Source organism: Gopherus flavomarginatus, chromosome 5 (assembly GCF_025201925.1).
Source record: "Gopherus flavomarginatus isolate rGopFla2 chromosome 5, rGopFla2.mat.asm, whole genome shotgun sequence".
Lineage (NCBI taxonomy): Eukaryota > Metazoa > Chordata > Testudines > Testudinidae > Gopherus > Gopherus flavomarginatus.
Genome location: NC_066621.1, coordinates 44,520,432 through 44,538,631, shown reverse-complemented (window position 1 = coordinate 44,538,631; position 18,200 = coordinate 44,520,432). Strand labels below are relative to the sequence as shown.

The 18,200-nt window shown below is 40.2% G+C and overlaps 1 protein-coding gene across 7 annotated transcripts in view; it reads left to right on the top strand.

Annotated features, from left to right (window-relative positions):
* LOC127051025 (serine/threonine-protein phosphatase 6 regulatory subunit 3) overlaps positions 1–18,200 on the top strand; it is a 196,870-nt gene that overhangs the window by 153,646 nt on the left and 25,024 nt on the right. For 4 of the 7 annotated variants that reach the window (XM_050952819.1, XM_050952822.1, XM_050952820.1 and 1 more), the window contains 5 exons: positions 5,093–5,208; positions 6,705–6,790; positions 10,894–10,980; positions 14,985–15,082; positions 16,978–17,046. In XM_050952819.1, coding sequence (XP_050808776.1) covers positions 5,093–5,208; positions 6,705–6,790; positions 10,894–10,980; positions 14,985–15,082; positions 16,978–17,046 — 456 coding nt within the window. The remainder of the gene's footprint in view (positions 1–5,092; positions 5,209–6,704; positions 6,791–10,893; positions 10,981–14,984; positions 15,083–16,977; positions 17,047–18,200) is intronic. The other 3 variants (XM_050952824.1, XM_050952825.1, XM_050952823.1) reach the window with 3 other exon arrangements.

Sequence of the window (18,200 nt, the reverse complement as noted above, 5' to 3'; positions counted from 1 at the left end):
CTATCTTTTCTCCTGAAAGACTTTGGAAGTATCTCTTAGCTCTATATGGATGCACTTAGCACTTATCAAGACCTGTCACCCTCTGGAGAACAACCAGAGGGGTGAAGAATGTTTTTTAAAAGACAGTGTTGGTGTTAGAACCTCTGATAACAAAACCTACCTTGACGGGGACCTCAGTCTAGTCCTGTCAGAATTAACAAAGACTGTGTGAACCCTTGGCATCATGTTCATCTGTCGATGAAGGTTGTCTTTCTGGTTGATATCACCTCAGCCAGAGGAGCAGATAAGCTGGGGGCCCTCCTGGCTGATCTGCCTTACACTTTTTTCCACAGACAAAATTTCGCTGAGACTACTTTGGAAGTGAATTTTTGATGCAATCTCCGAGTTCTATCTAAATCAAAGTATTCACTTATCTGTTTTCTTTCCAAAGCTTCATGGCACCCAGTGAAGGATAGGAGACTTCACTCTGGACATATGTTGGACCATAGTTTTCTACCTACAAAGGGCAAAGTGCTATTTAAATCCTTTGTGGAATGTAAGGGAGGGGAAGTAATCTCCTCTGACCCTTTCCAAATGGATTTTGGGCTGCATCCTGCTTTGAATTAACGATGCCCCTTCTCCACCGTCGTGTGAGGACTCTCTCAACTAAAGCTGAGGCTGCATCAGTAGGTTCACTTCAAGACATCCCTCTCCTCAAAATCTGTAAAGTGACAATGTGGGGCTCTGTTCACACCTTTACAAGACATTACAGCCTGGTGCAAGATCCTTTATCTGATGCTTCCTTCAACAGAGCAGTCGTCTGATCAGTGGTGCAGCAGATGTCCTTGCATCCCCCTCCTCAATCAGTACTGCTTGTTCATCATCCACATTAATTACACATATAGACCATTACTTGAGGGAATGTTACCTATCTTGTATAGTAATTGGAGTTCTTCAAGGTGTGCGGTTCCTATCTCTGTTCTCTGACTGCCCTCCCCCTCTGGTCCTAGGGCTATTTGTGGTAGAAGTTGTTGGTCTGCACCACCTCTTATGCCCTCAGTTCACCACATGAGGAGGAAAAAGGCACAGGCACAGACCAGTGGACACAGCTGGCAAGAATCTTCTGGTGTTTGGCTCATGGAGCGCATGCGTAGCAGCAGTGGAATACCAGTAGTGACCCATATTTTGAAGAACTCAGTTATTGTATAATCGAAGTAACTTTTTATTCTGCATAGATCTTGGTGTGCTTTGTTGGATAGTGTTGACGACACTGAACTCTCATGAGGAAGTATGGAAAATGACTTGTGTAAGAAATATGCAAGCCCACCTTTAACTCTTATTGCACACTGTAGTAAATATAACTAAAGAAATCCCAGTTGTTTTGTTCTTCAGTAAGTTTTTTTGTTTGTTTTTTCCCCCCTTAGGATTATTAAAATTGGGACCCTAATGTGAGACTTACATTCCTGTGACAGACACCAATTTATACTACACACTATTTATATAGCACCAAAAATTGTGCCTGACACTTTAGACAAGGACTTCAAGCACTTACAATCTAAACTTCACATGAGTTGCTTTGTGGGAGGCGATGCAGTATAAAGCAAAATTACTGAGGGGCTGTTCTTGACTTGGTTCTTTAACTTATACAATCTTTTTGTCTTTATAATAGAACATAGTCTCTCGTTTTCTGAAGTTGAATCCATATTCTTCCTCCTTTTGCTGTTTTTATTCCTGGCTAAATACTCTGGTCTTGTGGAGTCTGCTTCTCGTCTTAGTATAGACAGAAATGAAAGAGACCAGCTATTACATAGGTTTTCATACCATGCCCATTTCCATGATGTCCACATACTTCCAAACCTACTATAGGAAGTAGTACCTCCAACCGCCAAAATAGACCATGATTTAAATTTGGAGAGAAACTGCTGGTCATTTCTCTGCCTCGTATATGGACAGTTAGAAGTCATCTGTTATGCTAATTTATACATGTTTTATGCTGATAGATGTACTGTAGGAATGAGGGAGAGGGAGGAAATGGTAATTAAATAAACACAAAAGCAGTCACTCACTTCAGGCCTTCAGTCTCCTTAATTCCCTCCCCCCTCAAAAAAAACCCCCTAAACGCTGAGCAATCACTCATGTAGGATTTATAGAGCACTAGATAGAAAGGGAGAGGTAAAACAATGAGCCAAACAGTGTTTACTCGAGGACGTTCTGTGCCAAAATATTAAATTCTGCACCAAAAAAAATTTAAATTCTGTATACAGTATTTTAAAATGCTGCAAAATTCTTTAAATTTAATTTGTCAAATAAATGTGGAGGCTCCAGCATGGCACTGGGGAGCACAGGGCACTGGCCGCACAGAGGTGAGAGGTCACTGTGCAGCTCTCTCCACCTCCATCCCAGACACAGACTCAGCAGTGAGGCTGCACCCAATCCTGACAGTGCAAGGATGGGGCCTGCCCCAGAAACACCCCAGAGCCCTGCCCCTCTGAGCTTAGTCGGGTATCTGGGTGTGGAGGGGATCTGGATACAGAGGGGCTTGTTGGCGGGTTGTTGGTGCAATAGTAATGGGACTCTGTAGGGGGTCCAGTGAAGGTGTTTGAAGCTTAGCAGGGTCTGGGTGTGGGAGGTTCAGTGGGGTGGATATAGAGGTGTGACTGGTTGCGGCTTGGTAGGGTGGAGATCTGAGCGTGCATGGCTCGGGGCTCATCAGCAGGGTTCTGAGTGCAGAGGGTTGGGGGTGAGGCTTAGCAGGAGGGTCTTGGTATGAGGGCGTCTGGATGCACAGGGGTTGGGCAGATGAAGGAGCAGCTCCTTGTACAGAGATCCTTCCCACTGCAGCTGAGGAGCAATGGGTGCAGGAAGCAGGGGGAGAGGGTGCACGAGTTTGCAGAGCTTTCTGCAGCTGGGGGAGAAATCACTGGGTGGGTCTGACCTGGCCGCAAATGCCATGCAGGGGAAGAGGAAGTCCCATCCTCCCTAGCCCAGCCCAGACTAGCAACTGAGCCTGCACACGTTAGGAGCCACCTGCTGGGTCTTCCTCAGTTCCATCTCCTGCCCCACAATGATTTACCTCTCTGCCGGCTGCCCTGGGCACCCAAAACATACTGCTAGGAAGGGTTATTGACGGCTCCTGTGGTTTCCCTTTGCTTCCCCATCAGAGAGTCATTTTTTCTGTAGGGAAGCAAAGAAATCTGCAGGGGACATAAATTCTTTGCATGTGTAGTATTCCCCCAGGAGTAAATGTTGTACAGATTAAGTCTGGAAGAACACCACACTTGGTTGTAAGCGTGCACACAGTGTATGTCAGTGCTTAAGCTTGCCATGCTTAAATATCTTCTCTGCTTTCGCAATGCTCAAGGAGGTTCTGCTTGATGGCTGTGTTTCTCCATTGATGGGCTTGTCTTGCCTCTCTACATACAGTAACTGACAACACTCCATGTGGATCTCTGTGCTTTAATCAATTAACTTTAAAAAGCAAGACCAATTGAGTTTTAAATTGGATTGAATTGTAGCTAAAAGACTCATGAGAACATCTTGTCTTGGTTTTTATTGTGGGTTGCGGTGGTGAACTATTCACTATAATCAGGCTTGATTCATATAATCAAGAAAGGGCATCAGTTAAGAGATTTTGATAAAAGTGTAACACTTAATAAGGTGTCTGATGTTAAAATGGGGTTGAGACCCACTTTGGCGTCGCAATCCACCGTTTGAGAACCCGTGCATTAAGCTATATTGAATTAAGACCACTTCATTTCTGAATGTCTCTCTATACAGAGGTTTAATGCAGTCTTTCAAACAGGGCTATGTTAATGTGAACTACGCATCTTTTAGTTTGTGCCTGCAGCATCCATGTGGGGCAGTTAGAGCATAACATTTGGTGTACTCTGCTTTTCACACCTCCACAGTGTGCATTGTGGCACAGTGTAGACAAGTCCCTTAATTCGTTAAACAAAACCTAATTAAGGTCACTTTAATTCTGCATGAGTTTCCACACAGGTTTAATGCATTTTAACTAATCCACTTTAGTTAATTTGTATTAATTTTCCTTAGTGCTCCTGTGTAGGCAAGCTTTTTGTGCAAGATGTGGCTTCTAAGTTTTCTTTATCTTGAGCTGCCCATCTAGTTGCTTTTGTAACTGAGAAGCTCATTTGAACAGCAGACTAGATGCCTGCCTGTCCAACCGGGCAAGTAGTTCCTTAACCCAATCTTGCTTTTCCTCAAATGCGGCCAGTATGTCCACGCTGAGGACAGAGATCCCTGTCCTGCAACCAGCTGCTGGTGTTTGGCAGTGAAGCTCAGATCTAGAAGTTTCTCTAACTTTCAGTTTCTCAAGGCTAGGCCAGCTCCGGCTAGTCTTAACTGTTGTCCTTCAGCCCTTCAGTCATTTTGGGAGCTGCTATTTCCAGTTCCTTGTCAGGCGATGTTAGCTTTGGCAGCGGAACACTTTGGACAAAGATCTGGGAATTTCTAGTAATGTCCTGAATGCCATTCTCAAACTACAGTCCCAACTAATCTGGTACATAGAAGTTTGTTAGCCCTTGTGTTAGGCTAGCCCTGAGACAGATTTTACAAAATTTGGGAATATTTTATTGTAGCCTGAATTAATGAATTATTTTAGCACTGTTAGAGGCTCAAAACTCCCTTTATGGAATATTTTGAAGTATTAAATGAAAAGTATTAGTTTTCAGGAAAGGTGTCTGAACGTCTTATGTGAGGTAGGTTCTCCAAACCTGTTAGCAAATGGGATCTAATGTTAAATGGATTTTTGCTCTTATTCTGACCATACTAACTTCCCTCAAAACTATGTAGAAGCAGGAGATTAACTTGATGACTAAACATGGTGCTTTCTTTATCCATAGCTTTATGTATTTTAAAAACAGTTCAGAGAGGGAGCCCAAAAAATGTGTGTTAGCAACCCAAAAAACGTTTTGGTTTGAAGTATACATTACTCATTCTCCTTATGAGTATTTAAAGTACTTTGCTTCCTCACTTGTCTGGTCTAAGTTTTTGCGTTGCTTCCTTGGATTTATAGGCTTAACGTTCCATAACTACAAAATACTTCAACATCCAGCTATTTGGGAAGATGAACATTTGAACTTCTCTTTTTCAGGGCTGAAGGAGGAAGGCGGCATGGTTATATGGGTCATTTAACAAGGATAGCTAACTGTATTGTGCACAGTACTGATAAGGGGCCAAACAGCGCACTAGTACAACAGCTTATTAAAGGTAACATTAAACTTCAGCAGGTTTGTTTCACCATTCTGTTAGTTGGATTTGTAGAATTAAATCATGCTAGGAATGTAAAAGGCAGCTTTTAATAGGGGCTTTCTTTCCAAAAGATGTTTGTCCCAGGGAAAGAAGCAGACTTCTTACTGTTTGTGTAAGTCCAGGTAACCTATTAAATTATATGACTTGCTCTCCCCAAACTTAGGGAAGCAGTGCCATGGCTGCTTCAAATAAATGTGAGCGAGGGTTGCCTGCTAAATTCCCTCTGAGCAGCATGGCCACACAGCATCTTATTAAGCACTGCGCAGGGGCTTAGGAAACCTAGCCCTGGTGAAGCTGCTGCAGCCGGGGGACAGGTGCTCCTTCCCCAACCTGAACCCGGCTCTGGCCTGGACCTGCCATGGCCAGGAGAGAGGTGCCCGGATCCCACCTAGCCTGGCCCACCGACCTGCCATGGCCAGGGGACAAGTGCCCCTCTCCTGGCCCTTACCTAGCCTGCCCCTCTCCCCCAACCCCCAAGTTGCCATGACCAGAGGATAGATGCCCATTTCCCAGCCCCAGCCCACCCCTCGACCTGCCATGGGTAGGGGAGAGGGACCTATCCCACGGCCCCAGTCCCAGAGCTGCTGCGGCAGGGAGAGGTGCCTCTCCCTTCCTAGCTCAGATGCTGCTGTATAGAGAGCGGGGGGGAATCTTCACTCCCTGCCGTAGCCCTGGGGCAGCCTGCACCCCAAACTCCTCATCCCCGGCTCCACCGCAGAGCCCGCACCCCCCCATCCCAACCCCAACCCTGCCCCAGCCCTGAGCCCTTCATCTCCAATCCCACCCCAAAGCCTGCACTCCCAGCTGGGACCCTCACACTCCTGTACTTCAACCCTCTGTCCCAGCCCTGAGTTCCCTCCCATACTCCAAACCCCTTGGGCCCACCCCTAGCACATAAATTTTGTTATGTGCACCAGTACAAAGGTGATATGTCTCACATCTGCTCCATATTGGTACACTTAACAAAATTCATTCATCACATGTGTGGGGGAAAAAACAGAGGGAACACTGGTGGCTTGCCCTAATGAAAATTACACTGAGTCAAGTATCTTCTGGAGAATGGCTTATTTACACAGGTACTTCTAGAATAATTAATCTCTCCAGCATAGGCCTTCTCAGTCTCAATATCCCATGTATTCCTTCTTGCAGTGTTAATCTTTCCCAAGTCCTTATGTGCTCGAGGTTACTCTCACATTCCTTATACTCACGTACAGTTACAGGCTTACTGCACCAGTGAGCCATTGAGATTGTCATCTAATAGACTGGAAATGTCTGCCTGAAAACCACACCTTGTTAGAATAAACAGTGCCTGAGAAAATTTGCAATTGTATGTATAGCATAACATGTTCTGCAGTGATTTTTGCAAGTTTAACTTTGGGAGCTGAGAAGAGAGTGAAAACTAACTGCCTTGAGTGATACTGGTACTAAAATTTTTTTCCTCCATTTTACTCTAGAGCTTCCAGATGATGTCCGGGAGCGATGGGAGACCTTCTGTACAAACTCCTTAGGAGAAACTAACAAAAGGAACACCGTGGATCTAGTAGGTTTTGTAAGATGAAGTTTGAAAAGTTACTGCTGTTATAAGGGCATCCTTTTCCCTTCCCATGTGTCAGGGATACGGTTGCACTGCGGCTTTTTCAACCATCATGCTTCTCAGACCGAATGTCATCAAACCTCTGCAGTAGCTGCACTGTGGAATCAGCACCTCCCTGGTTTCCTTTGCAAATATGGCTGCCTTATTGGCAATTTAATATGGTTTTGCAAAGGTGTTTGGAATTGGGCTCGTATTGTATTGCACCTCACTCTTAAAGTACCACCCGACAGGAAGAGGTCACTTTGGGGTCTTTGTAAATCCAAACTGCTTGAAAAATTGAGACTAAAATAGGTCATGGGGTTTTTCATATACAGTATGTAAGCAAGCCTACATACATACAGTTAAAGTGAAACTGCTTCCTGCATCATTGAATGATGCACACAAATACCTACCTCACTTTTAATAAAGAAATATAATTTTGCCTTGATTAAAGTCCTGTCATGACTATTCTGTTCTGCATTGAGTGATTCAGAGTTTACATTGACCTTTTAAAGGCTAAACACCATCTAATTGTGAGGTGCAGAAATAGTCTTAAACAGAGCTAGCATTTTCTGTTTGTATTTAAAGTCAAAGTGTCAGTGTAACAGCAGTCAGGTCCCTCAACTCAAAATAGGACAAACTTGAGTATTTATTTTATTTTATTTTATTTTATTTTATTTTATTTTATTTTTAAACTGAGGTGGTTGCCTACGTGGGTTTCATTATAATTGTTTTTTTTTTTTAATTTCTCCAAGGATCACTAATTTCTTTGTGGGTTCACTAAGTGGCAATTATACATCACTAATTTGGACCAAAAAATTAATAAAGATTGTTAAATCGGTTCTTAATTTATTAAAATTTTCATGTGAGAGTACAACAATGCAAGATTCATAGCAGAAGGCCATGTGTAAAATAAAAATTCAGGACCCTAGAGTTGCCTAATAAAGGCATAAAAACCAGTGAATTCGTGGGGTTTTCTGATATCTGTAGTGGATACTAGTCAGAACTGCATTGGATGTTTATTCAAGAAAACAATGCATCCTATGAATTTTTTTGATCTATAGCCTTATTGGAAATGGCCCACAGGTTTGCAGTGTGATTCTGGTCCAATTTATAATCTTCATAGCCTCCTGACATTTAGAAATGTTGCATGGTTTAGGTAAATGTGTGGAACCATTACATTTCTTTGCTTTAGAAAAGCTTTCTCTTGATCCTGGTGTAAAACAACCTGCCACGATTAATACTAACCTAATCTGAGAAACATTAATCCAAAATATAGATTACTAGTATTGTGCAGTCAGAGTCTCCAGCAGTTTTTCTTACAAGTTTTCTCCAGGTCAGTCTAAATTTTTAAGCCAGGTAGAATATTGGATTATTAACTTTCTTTGATATAGATATGCCCCATTCCTTTTAAAACTGTATAGCTAACAGAATTCCAGCCAAAGTGGGGCCAACAGAGTTTAATGCTGAATTGTCTCATGTTCAGTTTGTTTCTTGGATTAATGCAAGACTCCTAGCTCTTCTGTAATAGATCCCCTTGAGTCTGATAACTGCAAGTCTCTCACAAACGGGGGTCTGATTTCTCCAGGTACACTAACTGGTCTGACGTACGCTCTAATTAAAATAGCACTTCTAAGCAAGTTTGCTGTTGGAAGTTCATTGAAATAACTAATCATCGTAAAGATCTCCAATTTTTCATGATTATGGTATCTCTTCCATCAAAAATAAAGTCTTTCTTACATTATTACTTTGGGGCCTTTAACACAATTCTTATTTTGAAAATCTTAAATAGTTAAGGAAAGTGATTTCTGTGGAGAAAAGGTATGCATTTAAAGATTAATTTGTGTATCCTAATGGTAAATTGCTCCATTCATGAGACATGAAAAATCTCAAGAAGAAAGACATTGGAACTGATAGTAAATACACAATGGGTACTTGTAAACAACACTAAGTAGCTTCTAATTTTTCTTAAACTGTAAAAACTGTTTCGCTATTGTCTTTGGTAAACTACTAGAGCAAGAGTTCAGATACTGGTCTTCTAATCTATTACTTGCTTGAGCCCACTGACTATGTTAAATGAAGAGCTTGATAAGAATCCTGAAGTGTGTTTCTTGCAGATATGCCTCAATTTGGTTTCAAGCCCATTCAGTTAGCTGGAATTTTGACTTGAGGGTTTAAGTGTTTACTTTGGTTTGATTTTGTTTGTGTTTTAGTTACCTGTTGTTTACAGATTTACTAGTTAAAATTTAAGAAACTTGAAGTTGAAACAAAAGTGTTTGGGATTGTGTTTAATCCTGAACAGATGGTTTTGGTAGACTAGAAAGCAAGAGCAGATGACATGATTTACTCCGTTCCATATTATAATACCTAATTGAGACCTAAAACAAATTTTCAGGTGAAAAATATACCATATGCACAATCCACACTATAATTTATAAGTAAGTTGCAGTTTACTGTTGAATTGTTCCAAGGATTCATTTGGTTACTTAAGTTGTTTAAAACAAGTAGTATTCCATTCCCCTGCCGGGCCATGAATTCAAAAACATTGCGTAGAAGAATCTTGCTGTTTTATTTTTACACTTTTATAATTCTTTCTTTGATCTCAGATTGTGGGTAGTTTTTAGGGAGTGAAACTGATTTGTTATGTGTGAATTGAACATTAAAGGTATTCTTTTTTAGGCTGTCATATTTGTTTCAGAAAGTGGATAATTTGTTTCAAAATAGAAAATAAAAGAATTGGTCCCTTTTCTCTATGCCAGTGGTTTTCAACCTTTTTTCATTTGCTGACCCTTAAAGTTTGAATGGAGATGCTGGACCCCTTTGGAAGTTCAACCTGTGGTCTGTTGGCTCCTGCTGTAAAAGTCATAGACTAAAAACTGATTGAACAAAATTCAGCTATAAGCATTGCTTGTTCTCGGCATGGCATTTCACAGTGTATGAGAGAGGGCACTAAACTGTGAGCTTCTATAGTAATGACAACACTTCTGGGGTTTGACCTGTAGGTGGGGGTATTCACATACCTTTCTTTAATCAGCTAAATGGAACACCTTTTCTTGGATCTAAAACTTTTTATTTTCATAGTCACCTTTTGTGGACCCCTTAGCAGGGCTTAACCAGAGCGGGTTAGCTGCCCAGGGTGCAAAATCATAGAGGTGGAAAAAATGAGGTGGGAAAATAATGAAAAATGGCAGAGGGTGCAAATGTGCTTGCTCACCTTAGACACTAAAATGCCTAGTTTTGGCTCTGTGGGTCCGCAGACCACAGGTTGAAAACAACTGCGCTGTGCAGTGTTTTAGTTTTCGTAGAAAGCATTACTAAGCCTGATCTTAGTAAAGTTACCGGGTTCTGAGAATTAATCAGGAGTTGTAGGCACTCAGCGCTTTTGAGGATCAAGACCCTAATGTGTAACTTGAAAATGTGGGGAGAGGGAGGTGGGGTTGTTTTTGTTTTTTGTTTTTTAATTTTGGGGTTTTTTCAGTCTGTTTTTTTCCCCCTTGTTAAATCATCTCCAGATTTATGGGCACATAACAATTGCTATATTGAACACTGGTGAGGCAAGACAGCGGCTGACTCCAGCAGTGGCCAGTGCTTCAGTGGAAAGCAAATTCAGCTTCCACCCTCAAAAACAGTGGTGTTCTTCAACTGTGTAGTGCTGTAACTGGGTAAAAGGTGTTTTGATTCACAGTGGATGACTGCTACACTTAATTGGTAGAATTGTTAATAAGTACACCTTCATGGAAGAACTTCCTTATTAACTGGAATAATTTCATATTTTATCTAAATGGTAAGCTACAGTTTTGCTCCTGTCCTGTTTGGCCAGTTTGGACCTATTAAGTAGCATCCACTGAAGGAACTCTAGAGTTAGTTTTGCTAGATGTTAAAGATGGAATTATTCACTAAAGGTGTCAAACACTACTGTAATGACTGGTGACATGCAAATATAATGCTAGTGGATGAAATATATGCATTTTCAATAGGAATAGTTTGTTTGCTGGGCTAAAAATGAAATTAATGACCTTGCGTACTAATTCTAATCTACACAAAGCCTTTTGTCTAAACTTTTTTTCTAGGTTACTACCTGTCACATTCATTCATCCAGCGATGATGAAATCGACTTTAAAGAAACTGGTTTTTCACAGGATTCTTCTTTGCAGCAAGTGAGTTAAATTCATTTAACAGTGTTGTTCACAGGTGTGCTTTCTTTGTAAAAGTAGCTTTTTCTGTGGGATTTTTGTCTTTGGGGATGGGTGGTTGCATTTGATGCCAAACACCATTTGGAGAATTCGATGGTGAAACTGGAAAATGTATAAAAAATGTAGGCAGTGTGCAGTTTAAAATTCTATACATATTTATAGTTTGCTAATTGACAATGTTACAGAATTTAATATGGTAATGACACCCAAGTGAGTGGTGTTTTTGAGAGCACCAACTAACTGTATAGCAGTCTACTTGAGTTAGCACTTTCATTTGGAAAATAGTTTTTGGAAGCACTTCTGGTACTTTGCCCTTTTTGATGGGTGAAGGGTGACAGCTATTGTGTACTAGCATCATTCCATTTGCAATGTACGTCTTCTTTATTCCTCTGGCACTGGAGGAAAGTGAAAGCTGTCAAAATCTGAATACGGTGTACATTGGTTTAGATCTCCAATCCTGAAGGTGCTATAGATTCAAGTTACTAAACAAAAGTTACTTAAATTGATGCTTGTACCATTAGCTGTTTAGTACTTGGGTTGAGGCAGTTACGCAGTCTGTAGTTCTTAAAGTTTATATACCTTTATCATTATATAAAGTGCAGTTGTTCCAAAAGTTTGGTTGAGGTTTTTAATTTTAGAAACTATAGTTAACTTTTCATGTCTGATATTTCAGTGATTTATGGCATGTTAATTGCACCATTCTAGATTTGATGGTGTTGGTGTTTTCAGCAAGGTAGCAGCTTCTGTAGGAACGTGGAATCTTTTAGAAACCCTTCATAGTCTTCAAGCACCATCTTCTAACTGTGTACTTCAGTGTGAGCTCTTTCTAGTGTGTCACAGCAACTGCATGTGTTTAGGTCGTTAATCCAACAGAGAAATGCAGCTAGACCATTGCTGTTGTGTGCTATATGGGGTAATGGTGTAACACCATATTTTTAGTGTCCTAGAAGAGTTTGTCATGAGGCTTCTTGTCCTTTTTAAGCCTAGAATAGAGAACTGTACCTTGATATATTGTCTTCTGTAGAAAACTGAGTATGACATGAAAGTAGACTGGAGACACCATTGTAAGGAAGAGCAGATCAGTTTTGCAGAATAAGTGGAGGCACTGTAATGTCTAGCGCACTGGTAGTCTTTTTCCTTCCACTCTTCTGATCTTCTGGGAACCTGTTAACCTTTTTTAGGTGGGTTTACTTTGTTTGCCAGATTTACTGAGGGCCAGACTAAAATAGGCAGCCTCCAGCTTTCTTTTCTTCAGCTTCCTGACCAATTCTCATTCTAATGTTCGATTTCTCTCTAATGAAGAATCCTCAGTCCAGAAGTGTGTCTTCATTCTGTCTGTCTCTGATCAGTGGAATGCTTCAATCAGTTCTGTCATCAGAAATAATTTTAAAACTCTATCATTTTGAAAGAAACTTTCATTAATTCATTCTCAGGACAGTTTTTTTTGTTGTTGAAAGGCCTTCCTTACTTTAAATATTAGAGGGAGAGTCTGCTGCCTCATGACTGGAAATTTGTTCTTCCAATTTGCAAAGCACACTTCAGGAAAGAATTTTTAATGCACACACAAGTAATCCCAAACATTTGAGCTCTGTGAGCAAAATGTAAGACTCATCAAATCTAGTGCTGGTAAGAGTGGGAGTGATATTGTAGACCATCTGCAGGCATTTTTACTACTGTGTTGTCTGGACCTGCTGTGAGCAAAGTTAGATGACTTAGTGGTAAAAATTCTGACAACCAACCAGTGTACACTAATGCTCCTACAGTTGCTAGCAGCAGCAGAGCTGTGCTGATGCTTGTGCAGTATCATGAGATTTTCAGAAAGTTGCCGATATAGGCACAGTTAAGGAATAAATGCAAGTCTGCATAACTGAATATGAAAAGTGGTGTTTTCCTTTTCATGAAAATCTCTCCAAATTTATCTTCAAAGACCTAAGTAAAATCTCAGGCTGCCCTAGATGATAACTCTTTAAAGTAGATTTGATCCTGATGACTCAGGCAAAAGGGATCTTTTGGCACGCAAAATTCTTTTCTTTATTGGATAGAGCAATCATTCCTTTATAAAAAGTAAATCTTCAGACATGTTTCATAACTTTTCACACCTGACTTCTAACTTAATTTATGATGCCATAAAGATGTTAGGCCTGCTCTGCTACCTTTTTAAAGGATTTTTAAAGGTAAAATTGACTCCCCCTCTTGCTTGATGAGCTTTGTTTAGGGACGTTCATGACAAACCCTAGAGATGGTACCACGAAGAAGGGTCTCATGCTGTAAATCTTTCTGCCGATCCCTTTATTTTAAGGGCAACAAGCAGAAGTATATCAGCGATTCCATTCATTTTTCCACTTTGCAAACCTTGTATCTGCCTTTTGGCCTGTCAAAATGTCAGCAGGTTCTGACTCTTGGCTAACTATCTCTTAGAACACGTCTCTAGCGTGCTCTTTCCCACTATTAGGCTTTAAAAGATACTGTCACTAGGATGATTTATATATTTGATAAAACAGAAGTTGCTGCCTACACTTATTTCACTTGAAAACTGATAGAATTTTAAAAATCTAATTGACTTTTCACCATTAATTTAGTTTTTCATCATTCCATTTATCATTAACATAACACCTTTATGAATGTCTTCTCATCCACATGCATTCAGTAATAAGTTCTCTTCATCCATAGCTATCAAAGTACTTTACAGAGGAAGTGTTCAGTGCCTTTCTAAAACCTAGTAATGCTTTATATGGACAGTCAGCACAGGAAGAACAAAGGTCTAATATTACTAAGCCAGCCATATGTTTTGCCCAGCGTAGTGCTGTCTACTATAAAAGACCTGAGGGACTGATTGGCACTTGTGAATGTTTCAGGTCAAAATTCTACCTGAAACACATGCAAAAAGGCAGGCTTCTCCAGTGGCTGCTTGGATGGAGGTTCCCCTTATTCACTCCTAATCCCAGGAGTGTAGAAAGTTGCCATTGTATCCCTCTCCTTCTTCATCACTGCCCTGTTTTATTTTCATAACTTCCTGTCCCCAACCCAGTCCTGTGTTGTTTTTCCTCTGCCATCACCTATTCCTCTATACCTTACCTTCTCAGTACCTCCTTTTCAAGCCATCTCTGGCTTCCCGTATTCCCACGTCCTGTCTAGCTGACTAACCATACAGTCCAGAGAGTGGCTATCTTCCCTGAGGATAACCTGGGTTAAGATTCATTAAAAACAATGAGGTTGCAGTCTCCCTTCAACTTGCAAAGTTTGTAGAGAATGGTGACTGTTTTGGCAGAGAGCAGTTTGACTTCAGCCCCACTGAAAATAATAGTTATTTTAAATAAGGGAAATTTCACAAGTATTAAAGCCAGTAGTCTGAGGTCTGTTGAGACTTTATTTAAAGAACAAAAAGAACCTTAAACCCCCCAAATCTCATGAAATTTGCGACAAAATTGTGAGAGTTGGCAACATTAAATTTAGATGTGTGGTATGTCTGCGTTAACTCTTTTAGTTTCCACTTGTGGGTTTTTTGGGTAATTGAGAGATACTGATAGATCTTATAGCTGAGATTGATAACATCTTACCCACACGTTTTTTTTCTGTTTATAACAATGCCCTGCTCTCCCCTCTTCCATGAGTCACGTGGTTTAAAAGTTTCATGTTGACACGGTTGAAGGCAGCTTTTCTCCTGTATCTAATAAGCTGTCCTGTCACAGTGTGTCCTGGGAAATGCATTGGGAAAGGTGGTATTTAAGACCACATGTAGAGTGAAGATTAACTTTCCTATTAGAGCTGCTACCAAGCTGACATCAAAGCCATCAAATGTGAGTCAGTGTACATTCAGTGACTGAGATAATTTATAGATTTGAAACAAATTAATTTATAACCCCCTGTGTTTAGATTAACACAATTTATTTCTGGAGCAAAATGGGCAAATAGAATTCAGAGTATTATTAGAATCTTTATATCACTGTCATTGGTCCTGGGATTGCCAGGCCTTTTCTGATTATCAGATGCAACAAATGACGTCCAATTTTATTGACCAGTTTGGCTTCAACGATGAGAAGTTTGCTGATCAAGATGACATCGGGAAGTGAGTATGACTTCATGCTGGTTTTAACTTGGGATTTTCTTCTTTATTGCATCATTTCACATTTGACTGTGTCCCAGTAATTAATTGCAGCCTTGACTGATGATGAGCTGTCTGCATTTGGCCTTGTTTATCAGCGCTAACACGGTCAGTTCTTTTAGTGAGTGCTTTAGGAAGAGCAGATTAGCTTCCCTGAGCAATTTTTCAGAGCAACACTATTATTTCTTTCGTCCCCCCAACCCACAGTAGCTACGTAAGAGAAGACATTGCTTGTGACTATATAACTAGACTTCTTAATAGCAGACTTAACCTGTGGATCTGTTCTCTTATTCACAAGACCATTGGCACATGGCTTTGGTGTGGGCAGAATTCATAGGTGGGATAGTTTTTAGGCATAGTAGGATAGACATGGAGTATATTCTACTCCATGGTGCATAGCAGAAATTAACTTTTCCTGGCAAAGTTGGCAGGAGCAAAACACCCATGAGTGTTTTCTGTAGGGGACGGTAAGGAAGGGCTTCATAGATCTATCTGTGTTCAAGAGCAAAGCGGCTCAGAAATACACTTCTACAGTTAGGGTAAGTGAAGAACTTAAAAATGGGAACAGTTTTAGTCTAGGTAAAACAGAAACCAAGAATCTTTAGGATGATCTCTATTTCTTAAAGGAAAAAAGAAAAAAGGACCATGTTTTTGAGAATCTCTCTTGGAAAAGGAGTGAATTGGAGCTGGTGATAAGTATTAGTTTCTATCTAATCCCCATATTTTATTAAATTGAATTAAGTGTGCATGGCACAAAGTATCCTTTTTAAAACAAATTTGAAAAGAATCCAAGACAGCAGTTAAATATTAAAGGCAGATTAGTGTTGTCATACTGATTATTGATACCTTACTGTAGCTTGTCCTACAAAACAGTATGGGAAACTAATTGAGGTTGACTCCTGCCTTCTCAACAGGGAAGGGAATTTTATATGAAACCTCTGAGTGCAGAGATGAAGATTCACTTTCAGGAGGTGGAAGTCTGTAGAAAAGAGGTCAATTTAAGTTAGTTAAATGTACTTGGATAGCAGTATTTTTGGTATACACCTGCCATAAGAGCTAGCACACTATACTGCTTGGGTGAGTCTGTCAAGAAGATGACACACAATTAATAAGATGCTTATATAAATATAATGCAGATCCCTTGAGGTGTGCACTCTGCCTAGATGTTGTGCCTCTAGCTACCACTATGAATTTGATCCCTGATATCGCCCATCAGAAACCACGAGTCTCATTTAAAAAAAAAAAAAATCATGAGAGTTACTTCATTGCTTGTAATCTTACCTACTTTCTAGCTGTAAATGTTGGCTATTCTTTAGTTACTTGCATGGTGGTTCAATTATGTGATTCTAGTCCTTTTATGTGAAAGGAATATTGTTAAAATTGTTGGGCCTAAAAATTGATCTGCTTTGACTTTGAAGGTCATATCTAACGAACTGTAAATGCTGTTTCTCTTCTGCCCCCTCCTCCAACAGATCTTTAATGCAGTGAGGATTTAAGGGAAGATTAACAAATGCACAGCTAACTTTAAACTCACTCATATATGAGCTTAAAGAGAGAATACCTGTGAATTGTCCTGAAAGGCTGGCAGACTTTCCCCCCTATTTCACACCTGCAGGAAGGGTATTTTAGACATGAGGAGTACTGAATGTTTGCAGTCCTTAAGATGAAACTCTGCAGGTGGGCTCACTGTGGATTGGTCAGTTTTTAGGCCTAAAGGGACAATAAACGTTAGTTTTTGAACTTAATATTTCCCATGTGAAATTGTTTTCCTTGCTGTTCACTAGTCAGTAAGAAAAGGGTCATCAGGTTTTTTTGCGTAGAAAATAAGTTTACAATTAATTTTAACACTTTACATTTAGGGTCCAGTCTTCCAAAAGAATCTGCCTTGGTGGACCATTATGTCTTCAGAGTCTTCCTGAAGTCCATGGGCAAGTGTAAAATGTGCCTGCATGGATCTCTTTGATGGACTTAGGGCCTTAGTTGACAACTCATGTTTTAAAATTTATTCTGTCAGTTTGTAGACATTCCTTGGAACTGTGTATTCACTATTTTTCTATTTTAAAAATAGATAAAGAAATTGAGATTGAGATGTGTGGTGTTTGACCACATTACATTCATTTAGTTATTTTATTTGGATTTATTTTGTCCATGTATCTGATAAAAGGTAGCCTTTTTTTATATTATTGGTTTTACTGCCTTGTAAGATTTTGTGCATGGAAAACATCCCCTGATTTGATAAATTGTTTAACTGAATGATAGTAGGAGGCATGTTTCTCCTAAACACACATTTTCTTACTGCATGGGAAATTGCTGCTTCAGTTTTATGGTATCAGAGGGGTAGCCGTGTTAGTCTGGATCTGTAAAAATGGCAAAGAGTTCTGTGGCACCTTAAACGTATTGGAGCATGAGCTTTCATGGGTGAATACCCACTTCATCAGATGCATGTAATGGAAATTCCCAGAGGCAGGTTTGAATATGCAAGCAAGAATCAGGCTAGAGATAACGAAGTTAGTTCAATCAGGGAGGATGAGGCCCTCTTCTAGCAGCTGAGGTGTGAACACCAAGTGAGGAGAAACTGTTTTTGTAGTTGGCTAGCCATTCGCAGTCTTTGTTTAATCCTGAGCTGATGGTATCAAATTTGCAGATGAACCGAAGCTCGGCAGTTTCTCTTAGAAATCTGGACACAAATCAGATGTTAGGAATGGCAATATACAAAAACCTGTAGGAGAACACTTCAGTCTCCCTGAACACACAATAGCAGACTTAAAGGTAGCCATTCTTCAGCAAAAAAACTTCAGGACCAGACTTAGTTTTTTTGCTGAAGGATGGCTACCTTTAAATCTGCTATTGTGTGTTCAGGGAGACTGAAGTATTCTCCTACAGGTTTTTGTATATTGCCATTCCTAACATCTGATTTGTGTCCAGACTTCAAAGAGAAACTGCTGAACTTCGGTTCATCTGCAAATTTGACACCATCAGCTCAGGATAAACAAAGACTGCGAATGGCTAGCGAACTACAAAAGCAGTTTCTCCTCACTTGGTGTTCACACCTCAACTGCTAGAAGAGGACCTCATCCTCCCT